The 13,844-nt window shown below is 33.1% G+C and overlaps 1 protein-coding gene and 1 long non-coding RNA gene across 2 annotated transcripts; one reads left to right on the forward strand and one right to left on the reverse strand.

Annotated features, from left to right (window-relative positions):
* Window positions 1–106: 106 nt before the first annotated feature.
* LOC122275104 lies at window positions 107–1,432 on the reverse strand. Its single transcript, XR_006228487.1, has 2 exons — window positions 1,302–1,432; window positions 107–402 (listed from the first exon to the last, which is right to left on the reverse strand). It is a non-coding gene; the product is annotated as an uncharacterized LOC122275104 (long non-coding RNA).
* Window positions 1,433–8,125: 6,693 nt separating this feature from the next.
* LOC122277628 (putative receptor protein kinase ZmPK1) lies at window positions 8,126–10,872 on the forward strand. Its single transcript, XM_043087709.1, has one exon. It carries the CDS (start codon window positions 8,170–8,172, stop codon window positions 10,552–10,554), a length of 2,385 nt encoding a protein of 794 aa, XP_042943643.1. The 5' UTR covers window positions 8,126–8,169; the 3' UTR covers window positions 10,555–10,872.
* Window positions 10,873–13,844: the final 2,972 nt, after the last annotated feature.

Raw genomic sequence — 13,844 nt, forward strand, 5'->3', positions numbered from 1 at the left:
ACGCTGTCAGTCGGAAAGACGACAACACCGAAACCGGTGAGCTATTTGCCGCCATGTATAGAAGGTACTGATTTATTGTTCTGCATCATTTTATTCTGGAAACAAGTTGCAATAATGTTTCTAGGGTTTTCTCTGCGATAGGAATATTAGATCAAGCTCAGTTATTTGCATTGAGAAGTAGTTCAAACTGGAATTTAAATCAGTTTGTAATTTGTATTTGCTTCCTTTTATTCTTCGTCTTCTGTTGTTCAGCTGCCCTTAACTTGGGTTGCATTCCTGTGAGGGCTTCGAGAAGCCAACGGCTCAATAATCCTAGGAGTTACCTCATCCCGAGATATTTGCTTCGATTGAAAAGATATTTTTTTCCAACTTTAATCCTGTGCATGCATCATCTTTCTCGTCCTCCATGCAATAAACCAATAAAAGTTAAAAAGAAAAATTAATAAAAAAATAAAAGTTCATAAAAAAATAAAAAAAAAATTATCTTAACAGTTAAATAATCACTTATTATAATAAAATAAATATATAAAAACAACCCCGAAATGGACCAAATGTCTAAGATTTCATCCAGAATAATGCAAGATAAATTTACAAGTCACTCGCACGTTTTTAAAAAAATATACATTTATTATTTTAAAAATAACTTTTTTTATGATTCTAAATTTATCGATTATTTTAAAAATAGAATATGTAAAATTACCATACTCTAAAATTATAGAAAAAATTTAATTGTGAGCATAATTATGCACTAATATGTATATTAATTTAATGTAGTTAGTTAAAAAATAAATTTTATTAAAAATAATATTAATTTAAATTTTAAATATAAAAAAATCATTATTGATATGAATATTAATATAAAAATTATAAATATAACTTCTTATAGCATTGACAATAGACTAGCCAAATACTAATTAATGTCTATAATTTAACTATATTTATCAAAAAAGCTAAGCTCAAGCTAATTTAATTTGGGCTACAGTAAATTAGTTTCCCCTATCATTGTTGGCGAGCTCTTGTAGAGAGATCAAAAGATTATTTTATTATTTTTCGTCTAAGAGCCCGTCTCGCTCTCTGGTATCTTTTCTTTCTTCGTCCCAAAACACCATCACGAATCAGAACCCAGATCCTCAAAAACTAGAAACATCACAGATCAAGCCTGGAAAGAAGTTGGTGACCATGAAAATGGAAGAAAACCATAAAATAAAAAATAAAATAAAATAAAAACAACCAAACAAACCAACAAAACGGTGAAAATAAAGGAAAAATAATAGGGGATTTTTCTAAAAAAAAAAAAATACCAGCACTGCAAGAGTTAGGAGGAGGATCTTTCATCTAGAGGTCCTTGAGCTCCAACCAGATCCACTTCGAAGCCATGGATGAAGCTCGAAGATCGCCTCTATCTAAAAGCTAGAGTTTGAGAAAGAGAAAGTGTAACAGCCTGCTAGAAATTCAATTGTGGAATTTCTTTTGACCTTAAGAACCTCGTGAAAATTCCGTAAGTTTACACGAATCGACTAATCGCATAGGTTTTAGCCTGTCAACATAGTTAGTGTTATCACTCACTATGGTGCCAGAAATGCGATTTTAATTATTTGAGATAGTTAGAAGTATCAGAATACATTATAGTTTACACCACTAGGCTTAATTGAATATTTAAGATTTTTCAGTACTAAGTTTATTACGTTTATTTTTAGAGTGAATAGTAATCTCGGTAAACGTACTAAACGCAGTGTTTTCAAAATCACAGTGTGAAATGTCCAAATTAGGTTAGCGAAATTTTATTTAGATACTTGGCAAGATCTTAACCACACATAATGAATAGTATTAGATACTTAGCACAAAGAGAAACTATTAGATGGAATTGTGAAGGAAATCAAGATGTGAGATCATGACACCTAAGCAAAATACACATTTGGAAAATATCTTAAGAACATAGATTTAAAATACACATGGAAAGATTTTAACCACCTTACTCTTCCGAGTCTACTCCACATTTAGAAAATATTTTAAGCTAATTTCGTGGATATTATTGGGTAAAAATATCTTGAGTTGATTTTTGTAGATATTATTAGGTAAGAGAGTCCTACACTCCACTCTCACTCCGGTAAGAGAGTCCTACACTTAACTCTCACTTTGGGTAAGAGAGTTCTACACTTAACTCTCAACTCCAGCCTCATCTCTTCCATATCTCATCCATAATTATCTCCAGCCACCTCTCCCCACGAAATTATCTAATTACACCTTCCAATAAAAGATTATCAAACACTCTCTCTCGGACAGCTTTTAGGAGGTCTTTTGTACACCCATTTCGAAGCTTTTTTCCTCGTGATCGCACTTGAAGTTTTATAAGAAACGCGGAGATCGAGGTAAGTTAGCTTTTAACTTACTAGCAGTCTACTGTGTATGTGTGCTAAGTAAAAGAACTACAGTGTATGTATGTATGTTATCATATGTGTCATGCCATGTCAAGTTATCATGTAATTGTCTATTATACAGAATTTATTCTGTCATTAATTTTTATCTGTTACATAATATATTCTGTTATGTATTACTGTACATTACAAGTACGTCATGCTAAGTATGTCATCTATTACATGTGAGTCAAGTCATGTAATATTCACTGTTGCAAGTATGTCTTGTTAAATATGTTGTCTATTATATGTTATGCCATGTTACGAAATGTTTCTATCTCAAGTTGGTCATGTATTCTAAGTTATGTTCAAGTCACGTTATGTTACGTCAGGACTTCATTCCTTTCGTATTCCAGTCACATTTCATCTTGAGTACATTATGATGTGTAAAATACATGGGGCCACAACAACTGTGGAGTATGTATTTTTCATGTTAAGTCAAGTTTTTGTATAATACATGGGGCCACAACAACTGTGGAGTATGTATTTTTAATGTTAAGTCAAGTTTGTGTAGAATACATGGGGCCACAACAACTGTGGAGTATGTATTTAACTACAATTGTGATGCGTAAAATACATGGGGCCACAACAACTGTGGAGTATGTATTTTTCATGTTAAGTCAAGTTTTTGTAGAATACATGGGGCCACAACAACTGTGGAGTATGTATTTTTAATGTTAAGTCAAGTTTGTGTAGAATACATGGGGCCACAACAACTGTGGAGTATGTATTTAACTACAATTGTGATGCGTAAAATACATGGGGCCACAACAACTGTGGAGCATGTATTTTTCATGTTAAGTCAAGTTTTTGTAGAATATATGGGGCCACAACAACTGTGGAGTATGTATTTTTAATGTTAAGTCAAGTTTGTGTAGAATACATGGGGCCACAACAACTGTGGAGTATGTATTTAACTACAATTGTGATGCGTAAAATACATGGGGCCACAACAACTGTGGAGTATGTATTTTTCATGTTAAGTCAAGTTTGTGTAGAATACATGGGGCCACAACAACTGTGGAGTATGTATTTTTAATGTTAAGTCAAGTTTGTATAGAATACATGGGGCCACAACAACTGTGGAGTATGTATTTACACGTAGAATACATGGGGCCACAACAACTGTGGAGTATGTATTTTTAATGTTAAGTCAAGTTTGTGTAGAATACATGGGGCCACAACAACTGTGGAGTATGTATTTAACTACAATTGTGATGCGTAAAATACATGGGGCCACAACAACTGTGGAGTATGTATTTTTCATGTTAAGTCAAGTTTGTGTAGAATACATGGGGCCACAACAATTGTGGAGTATGTATTTTTAATGTTAAGTCAAGTTTGTATGGAATACATGGGGCCACAACAACTGTGGAGTATGTATTTACACGTAGAATACATGGGGCCACAACAACTGTGGAGTATGTATTTTTTATGTTAATTCAAGTTTCAGAGCAAGTTCATGCTAAGTCAAGTTCAGTTCATGATTCAATTTAAGCTATGTCAATTATGTTATGTTGTACGCTAAGTTATGCTTTAATTACTTATGAATTTGATTATGCATTTATGCTTTTACTGTCATACTGCATCATTAGTCTGTATGGAAGTTTTTTGTTAACTTGCTGAGATTTGTAATCAAATCTCACTGTGGTAGTCCCAACTACCATTCCCCCCGAATGGTAGATCTTGTTACAGGACCTGAAGGAGGATCAGGAGCTGACCAACTAGACACAGTCGACTGAACGACGGTGCGTCGTTAATGTTAATATAGTAGTTAAATTACTACTTGTACGATGGAGTTGCATCTCCAGTACTATTGGATCATAACTATTTTGGAATAGTGCTGTGATCTTAGTTATTCAATGGATCTTTATGTATGAAGTATGTTTTAAGTATTGGGATATTTTCAGTTTGGTGCATAGTATTGCTAAAGAAAAAAATTATCCGCTGCGAATATTGCATAATGTTAGATGCATGTTAGGATTATTGCATCTTATATGTCATGAACGGGGGCAGGTAACCTTGTGTTGCATGTCTCGACGCTTCAAATGTCCATCCGATCCCAAACGGAATTTGGGGGCGTCACAGAAAGGTTCACCACCTGCAAGTGCTTATTAATATAATATATATTATATATTTTGTTGAGAGCCAATGGATTTTGGACCATGGACGGCTAGTTTTCTCAATAAATGAATGACTATGGTTTGACGTGAGAAAAACTTCCTTCCGCAAGGATCTATTAAAATATATAATATAATATAATTATATAAATTTTAAATGACTAGTTGAATGTGGAGCCCTTTAGCTAAAGATTGATATACTAGTCAAAAGATAAAATTCTAGTTAAATTTTAGATTTGGCAATGTCTATGCTCTTACGGCAGAATGGTCCTCGTTAGGTAATCAGGGGAAGAAAAACATAGATGCATATTAATATAAAACTTATAAATATCACTTCTTACGGCAGAATGGTCCTCGTTAGGTACTCGGGGGAAGAAAAACATGGACCATCCTGCTCAGGCAGCCAACTTTTCCTATTCAGCCACCCAGACGTAAGGGTGATTTCGGTCCGGTCCGGGGAGGTTTTACGGACCGGACCGGACTTATTCGGTCCAGGGTTTTCCCACCCTGGACCGGACCGAACTTCATACAGTCTGGTCCGGTCTGGTCCCATTCGGTCCGGTCGGTCCGTTCGGTCTACCCTATGACTGTTTTTTTTAATGACATTTTGTTTAATAATTATGTAATTATATTGTGACATATTTAATATATATACATATAGTATACTATTATATATATTAGTAATACACTACTACTATTAGCCTATTAGTAATAATACTATAACTAATAACTATATGTAATAATAGTAATATAATAGTGATAACTATATATGTAACTATATCATGTAATAATAATAGTAATATATGTAACTATATGTAATACTAATAATTAATACTATTAGTCTATTAGTACTAATAACCATACTAGTACTAATACTATAACTAATAAATATATGTAATGATAGTGATAATATATGTAATATTATATTAAATAATAGTAATACTCTTATTACTAATATTCTATGTAGTTATAGTGATTTAATACTAACATATTACATATTAAGTTAATTATACTAATACTATTATAAATTTACAAATATATGATATATTATAATTTATACTATAACTTTTATAATATGTTAATACATTAATATATATACTAGTTGTTGAACCCAATGTTTCAAGTTTCATGTGATTATAAATCTACACATGGATTTTGATGATAACAAATGAATTCAAAGAATAAAGGAGTTTCAAGCTCAAGTTGTTCACACAATGGAATCAAGCACATCAAAGAACCAAGCATGAATAAGAAGGAAACAAGTTCACATTAAAGTCATAGAGTAATGTTGTAAATCTCTTAAAATTCGAAATTAGGATTAATGCTCAAAATTAATATTTTATCATAAAGCATTAAAATACATTTTCCACATGTGCATGAATATTTTTGAAAATTAAATTTGAAAATTTTGAAAGATGATTGATTGTCATCTTTTGCATGTGCATGCCTTGATTAAAGGGTTGAACTTTGAAAATATTAAAGATGATTAATTGTCATCTTTCATATGTGCATGTTTTATTTGAATATTTTTAAAAGTGATTGATGCTTTTTTAGACTTATACAAAAGGTAGATGATTTTGTTTGAAAATTTTTTTGAAAAGGAAAGTGTGCTCATTTTGTCATATGCCAAAAGTAAAAGATTAGGTTTGATTTTTTTTAAAAAGTGAATGATGTTGTCTTTGACAATTGAAAAAGAAGAACCTTTTATTTGAATTTTTTGAAAAAGTGAATGATGTTGTCTTTGACATGTGAATCTTTTTAAATTTGAATATGAAGTTTCATATGCCTATAAATAGATCATTTGAGAGTTTCACATTCACAACACTAAGAGTATACAACATTCATTCAAAACTTTCATTCTCTCTTCTCTAAGTATTGAGCATTAATCCTTGTTCATTTTGAGAGATATAGTTTGCGATGTATTGTTCTTATTTCACTCATTGAGGAGTGTTTTCTGATAACCTACCCACTATCAGCTTTTGTATTAGAAAAAGGGTGTGTATAACCCTTGTGCGTGTAGAAAGTATTCTACACGGGGAATAGTTGAATCACCACGTGTAAGGTGATTGCAAGTGTAGAGGGTGTTCTACACAGATCCTTTGTAGCGGTGTTGTTCAAAGGTATAATAGGTTTCTATCTCCACCTGAAGGAGGTTGAATAGTGAATTTGGGAATCCTCAAGGGGTAGCTTAAGGCGAGGACGTAGGCAGTGGGGCCGAACCTCGTTAGTTTGCTTCTCTCTTACCCTTACTCTTTATATTTATTGTTATTTCATATTTTGTTTATATTTTATATTATATATTTGATTTATAATTGTTATTTTTTTAATACAACTCAATTCACCCCCCCTCTTGTGTTAGTCATATGGGCAACACTAGTACTATATTTTTTTTTTTGATCGGTTATACTAGTACTATATATTATAGTTAATAGTTATATATTAAAGAATATAGTAATACATTGATACTAAATACATATAAAATATAGTTATAGACTTACAATGATTTAGTTATTATGAATTTATAATTAGTATAACTATATAATTGTATTAGTATTAGACTATTAGTAATTCAATTTGACTATATTATATTAGTAATATTAGTTATGTTGAACTTGAATCAGTTAGTTAGTATAACTGAATTCTATATTATTAGTATTAATATAAATATTAGTATTAGTTGTAACTATATAGACTATATTAAAATTGAGAGTTTTAGACTATATAATAGACTAATAGTATTAGTACAACTATATAAGTATACTGTATAGCTATATATTAGTTTTAATTATAGTGATTAGTATAACTATATAATATTAGACTATTAGTATAACTATATAATAGTAGACTATTAGTATAACTATATATTAGTATTAATTATACTGTTATAGTGATTTAGTATATTATAATTCATATATTATATTTATACTATAACTCTTATAATATATTAATATATACTAGTACTATATATTATAGTTATATATTAAAGAATATAATAATACATTCATACTAAATATATATAATTATATTTATAGTGATTTAGTTATTAACTTATTATGATTAGTATAACTATATAAATTATAATATAGTGATAACTATATTAATTAAATATAAGTATATTGATAATTAAATTATATTAATTATAGTGATAAATATACTATATAGCTATACATAGTATTAATTATAGTGATTAGTATAACTATATAAATCATATAATAGTATATTAGTATTAATAGTAAACTATTAGTATAGGTCACTATAGCTATTGTTGAAGTATTAGTTATAGTGATTTATATAACTATATTAGTATAAGTATAACTACAATCTATATTAGACTATTAATATTTTTTTATACCATATATAATTATATAATTAATTATATACAACTATTATATAAATAATAATTTTTTTTTTTAATCCATTCGGTCCGGTCCAGGGTGAAAAATTCCCGAACCGGGACCGGACCGAATACTTTCGGTCTCTTTAAAATTAGACCGGGACCGGTCCGGTCCAAAAAATGACCGGTCCGGTCGGTTTTTTCCGATCCGGACCGTTCGACTTTCAGCCCTGCCCAGACGTTAAGTCGTCAAATTTTTTATCAAGCAAAATGATATCACTTCTGAACTGAATTCTGCAGAATGAGATACCAGACCTCTCCATCTTCTACTAGTTTCCTCAGTTTTTTTATTTCCATTTTCTTCCTCTCTTTTGCAACTGTAGCAACCCATGAATATTTGCAGAGAGGGTCTTCTTACCCAGTTGAGGCTGCAACAGACCTCCTGACCTCCCCTGACAAGTCATTTACCTGTGGCTTCTATGAGGTGGGAGAAAATGCATACTGCTTCTCTATTTGGTTCACCAATTCTAAGGAGAGAACCGTTGTTTGGATGGCCAACAGAGAAAGACCCGTCAATGGCAGAGGATCCAGAATTTCATTGCAGCGAGACGGTGCATTCGTCCTTACCGATGTAGACAGCTCGAAGGTGTGGGAGACCAACACCAGCTCCGCTGCTGTTGAGAGAGCTGAGCTTTTAGATACTGGGAACCTTGCTCTAAAAGATCCACATGGTAAAATCCTATGGCAAAGCTTTGATTTTCCTACTGATACTCTTCTTGCTAACCAAACCTTCACAAAGAGCAAGAAATTGGTTTCTAATATAGGAAGACGATCTTATTATTCTGGATATTTTAGTTTCTATTTTGATAGCGATAACGTGTTGAAGTTAATGTATGATGGGCCTGATATTTCGAGCTTGTATTGGCCTAATCCTGATTACACAGTGTTTCAAAATGGAAGAACAAATTATAATAGTAGCAGAACCGCTGTTTTAGATGAAATGGGTATTTTCTTATCCAGTGACCGGTTGCAGTTCAGTGCTACTGACATGGGTTTTGGGGTTAAAAGGAGGCTGACAATTGATTATGATGGAAACCTTAGACTTTATGGCTTAGACAATTTGTCTGGATTGTGGATGATTACATGGGAAGCTCTCGCTGAGCAGTGCAAAGTGCATGGGATATGTGGGAGAAATGGGATTTGTATTTATACCCCACAACCCAAGTGCTTCTGTGCTCCTGGCTACGACATCATTGACGAAAGTAATTGGAACAAAGGTTGCAAGCCTAAGTTCAATAAGGCCTGCATCCCAGCTGAGAATGTGAAATTTGTGGAGCTTCCACGTGTAGATTTCTATGGATTTGACCTGAATTACAGTGAACAAGTTTCAATCGACTCTTGCAGAAAACTCTGCTTAGAGGACTGCCGTTGTGAAGCATTTAGCTATAGGTTAACGGGGCAAGGGGTTTGTTACACAAAAAGTGCACTTTTTAATGGCTACAGGTCCCCAAATTTTCCGGGCAGTATATATCTGAAATTGCCAGCAAATTTGGAAACGGCAGAACCCAACATTCTTACTGTTGCCAGTCCAATGTGCAAGAGCCGTGAGTCTAAAATTTTGATAGGGTCTCTGTCAATGTATAACAACAGTTCAAAGAGGATGATATGGGTTTATCTTTACTGGTTTGTTTCTGCAATTGCTGCAGTTGAAGTTCTCCTCGTAGTATTAGGTTGGTTTTTCCTTTCTGGGGGACATGGCGTACCTTCTTCGTTGGAAGATGGTTACCGTGTGATAGCAAGTCAGTTCAGGAAGTTTAGTTACGCTGAACTCGGAAAAGCAACCAACAAGTTCAAGGAAGAGCTGGGGAGAGGAGCCTCGGGGGCTGTATATAAGGGTGTTTTGGCGGATGAAAGGGTTGTGGCTGTGAAGAGATTGGAAGATATGTCTCAAGGGGAAGATGTGTTTTGGGCAGAATTGAGTACTATTGGAAAAATCCATCACATGAACCTTGTTAGAATGTGGGGATTTTGTTCAGAACATAGGCACAGACTCCTAGTGTATGAGTACATTGAGAATGGGTCATTGGACAAGCACTTATTCTCCTCTAATTTTCTTGGATGGAAAGAGAGGTTTAAAGTTGCATTAGGAACAGCTAAGGGTTTGGCCTATCTTCATCATGAATGTCTAGAATGGGTTATCCATTGTGACGTGAAGCCTGAAAATATACTCCTAGGCAGTGACTTCGAACCAAAGATTGCAGATTTTGGGCTAGCAAAACTGTCTCAAAGGGGAAGCCCCAGCTCAGAACTCTCTCAAGTCCGAGGTACAAAAGGGTACATGGCTCCGGAATGGGCTTCAAATCTTCCTATAACAGCAAAAGTTGATGTTTATAGTTATGGTGTTGTGATTTTAGAGATAGTGAAGGGAATTCGGCGCTCAACTTGGGTGTTGGAGGATGGTGACAAGTTGTCGAGGCTTGATAGCACAGTGAAAGGGAAAACTCGATGCGGAGAAGACTCTTGGATAGATGATATAGTGGATCCAAGATTGCAAGGTCAGTTTAGCAGGAAACAAGCAGAAGCAATTGTTCAAATTGGCATTTCCTGTGTGGAGGAAGATAGAAGCAAAAGACCAACAATGGATTCGGTAGTCCAAGTTCTACTAGAATGTGAAGATGATGAGTGAAGTCATCAGAAAATCAGTAATTACAGTAGCTGCAATTCTCTAATCTACTCTAGTCACTTGGTCAGATTGTGTTGTTTTCTGCTTGCATTTCACTCCCAAAGTTAGTTTAGAAGGCGATTTCCTATGGTCTTTGCATGCTCATTAAGTTCAAATTTCCCAAATCTATCTAGACATGCGGGCCTGTTTTTTTTATGATATTAGAGATTTGTATAAGTGCTTCCTTTGTCAAGAGTAAAATAGATTTAAACATGTTCAAATCTTAAGATTTGTTATTATCCTTTCTATTTTGGAATAATTTGATAACGTTATTATTTCTTATATTGACACTGATATTCTCACTGTCTTTGAATTATCCTCAATTCTCTTACGAGTAATATGTGATGTTGAACTCATTTTAATAAAATAAAGGTGAGCTTTTCAAAGTTCTTCTCTCTCTGATTCTCTATCTTGCAAGAGATTTGAATATTTTTAATCTTATGTTTTGCTTTTGTTCATTCTCAAAGCTTCGTTAGTCTTTATTATAATCACATAATTATCTTTTATATCGATTTGATATTATCTCTATATTGAACTATCCGCAATTCTCTTATATTATGTGTAAATATGTAGTCCTCAAAATTCATCTCCGTTTCATTCTCTATTACACTGTTCTCTTTTCCATTTCATTTTTATTATTATTATTATTATATTTCATATTCTTTAGGTAAACACGTAGGTATGATTGATGATATGTAATTAGTAAGGTGGTATGCTACTCTAGACCTCGTAAACTTCTTGCATATGTTGATTCATTGCTTTTCCAACCCCTATGAGCCATCTCACTTTTCTTTTATATAGAAGATTGAATGACTCACTAGCTAGCCAACCTCACGGTACTGTTCATGTTTGGCTACTCAAGGGGGTTGCTTAAAGTAGACATGATCTTCTACACCTTGCATAGGTTAGTAATATGGTAGAGATACTCGCTCTTTCTCCAATTTCTAAAGGAACAGAATGGGGTTGACAACAGTAGGCTAGTTAGTTTATATTTGCAAAGCAGATTAGCAGAGAGAAATAGAAAAGGTCAGTTTGTGAACTTCTTTAGAAAATTAATGTTGGCATATAAATTCTTCTAACAGTTTGATTAGATTGCAAGAAGAAATAAGTAGACATCAAAACCAGGCAAAATCAGCAAAAAGCAGCCGGTTGCTGAGCATCATGAAACGACTATACCCTTTTGGAATTGGCTTCATTAGGTCATGATTTTGTGTATCTATTTTGAAAATTGATGATGTTTGGGAAATAAAAATATATAAATAATATATGCTTTTGTATTGTAAATTAGAAAATAAAGAAAATAACAAGAACTTTTAATAAAACAAGAGTTTGGAGTAGTTCATCAGTCTATTTTTAAGATACACCAATATCGATTCTTATTAATCTTCATTTTAGTGCACACAAAAGAAGATTTTTGAACTTGATATGATATAGCTAAATTCATGGGAGGAACCTCCATACGATAAAGTGACACTTAAATATAAAAAATCACAACTTTACCATTTATAGAGAACACATTTAAAACTTGTTTACTTTAGAGGACGCAAAGCTTTGTTCGTCTCAACCACTGATAACTAGAGACCACTTCCTAAGCTTAGTGGCAGCCATTAATTGTACTTAAGGTTGAAATATTTTAATGAATCTAACTATAAAAGCCAACTGTTTGGTTGTGTGTACTGCCTATGGTGCGGTGGAGCGGGGCGGCAAGTGGAGTTGGGTAGTACAATTTTGAATCAAATCGAGGGAAAAAAATTTAGTTACAAGCATAACTCCACACTAATATATACACAAATATAATGTGATTGGTCAAAAAATATATTTTATTAAAAACAACATCAATTTACATTTTGAATATGAATAAATCAGTATTGGTACGTAGATTAGTACGCGATTTTGCTTGTACGTAGCAAAATTCAATCGAGGGACATAGCCTCATTTGGTTGTTAAACTCAACTGAAATCAACTCAATTCAGTTTAATTTTTAGCTGAATCTAACATCCAAACACTCAACTTTCAAATTATTAAAGTCATATCAACTCAAAACCTATTTACATGTGAGACCTACAATTTTTTTTAACTCAACACCTTTTTACACGTCTAAACTCATCTTAGATAGGCCCCACATAACTCATTCCACCAACTCAACTTACTACTATTTATAAAGAATTCAGTTTAACTTAACTCAGCATCCAAACGCAGCCTGACTGAAAAGGTGTAATCCTTTGTAGCCTTAATTTGCATAATTGAAAGGTATTTTCCATTTCAAACATTAGAACTCTTTGAAACGAGACATTGCACAGCTCATTAGAATTTATTTATTTTTTAATACAGTTTTTTATATTCTTAAATATTATCTTATAAAAAAATTTATAAATTTTATTAAAATATACTTTCTTAATCATTAAATAAAAAAAAATATCGAAACCATGAAACATATTGTTGGGACCAAGCATTTTCCATACAATTATTCTACGTACAGTCGTCTTGTATAGTTGCCGTGGAGTCTATCGACTTCAATTGCTATTTAAAAATAAAAATAAAAAAAACAAAATAGAGAATACTCGTTTTGCTCTTTCGATTTCCCACTTCTTGCATTGGTGCTCTGGTCAGTGGTATTTGAGCTCGTCTTCGGCTTCGTCTTGGCACTGGTGTGGTCTTCTTCTCGAGCTCTTAGGCTTCCTGGTGTGGTCTTCTTCTCGAGCTTGTCTTCTATTTTGTGGTCTTTAAATCTTCAAGTGGATCTGTGTGGGTATTTGCATGGGTCATCTTCCTTGTATGGTCACTCCAAGAGGCCGTAAGCAGCCATTGAACTAGTCTTCTTCTACGTGTGGGTATTTTCTATTGGGTCATCTTTGTGTGGGTTACTTTGTGGGGGTGTGGGTCATCTTCGTGGTGAGGGGTGAATACTTATGAACATAGCGAAAATCGGATCTTTCTAGTGCTTCTTCATTCCTTCGTCTTCGAGCTTACTCTACTCTGCCATCCTTTTGTTTTATCGATGAAAATCTTTCACCTCTTGCCTGTGTGACTCTCAGTTTGGGTTCGGCTCTATCTCTTGATAGGTTCTCCAACTCGTGAAAACTAATCTTGTCAAGAGATTTTTATCCAGCTCTCAAAATACAATTCTTATTTAAGGTGCATTTTTTAACTTTCTTATTTATTTTTTACTATGTTTATTTATGGTGTGAGATCTAACCAACTAACCATTGTCTTAATTTTCCATTGTTTAAACAATAGTTGGGTGGTCAAGGAGT

This window comes from Carya illinoinensis, chromosome 9 (genome assembly GCF_018687715.1).
Source record: "Carya illinoinensis cultivar Pawnee chromosome 9, C.illinoinensisPawnee_v1, whole genome shotgun sequence".
Classification (NCBI taxonomy): Eukaryota; Viridiplantae; Streptophyta; class Magnoliopsida; order Fagales; family Juglandaceae; genus Carya; species Carya illinoinensis.

Bases quoted from the DNA above. Each gene is read 5' to 3' on its own strand.
- LOC122277628 (XM_043087709.1), top strand. From the start codon at position 8,170: ATGAGATACCAGACCTCTCCATCTTCTACTAGTTTCCTCAGTTTTTTT.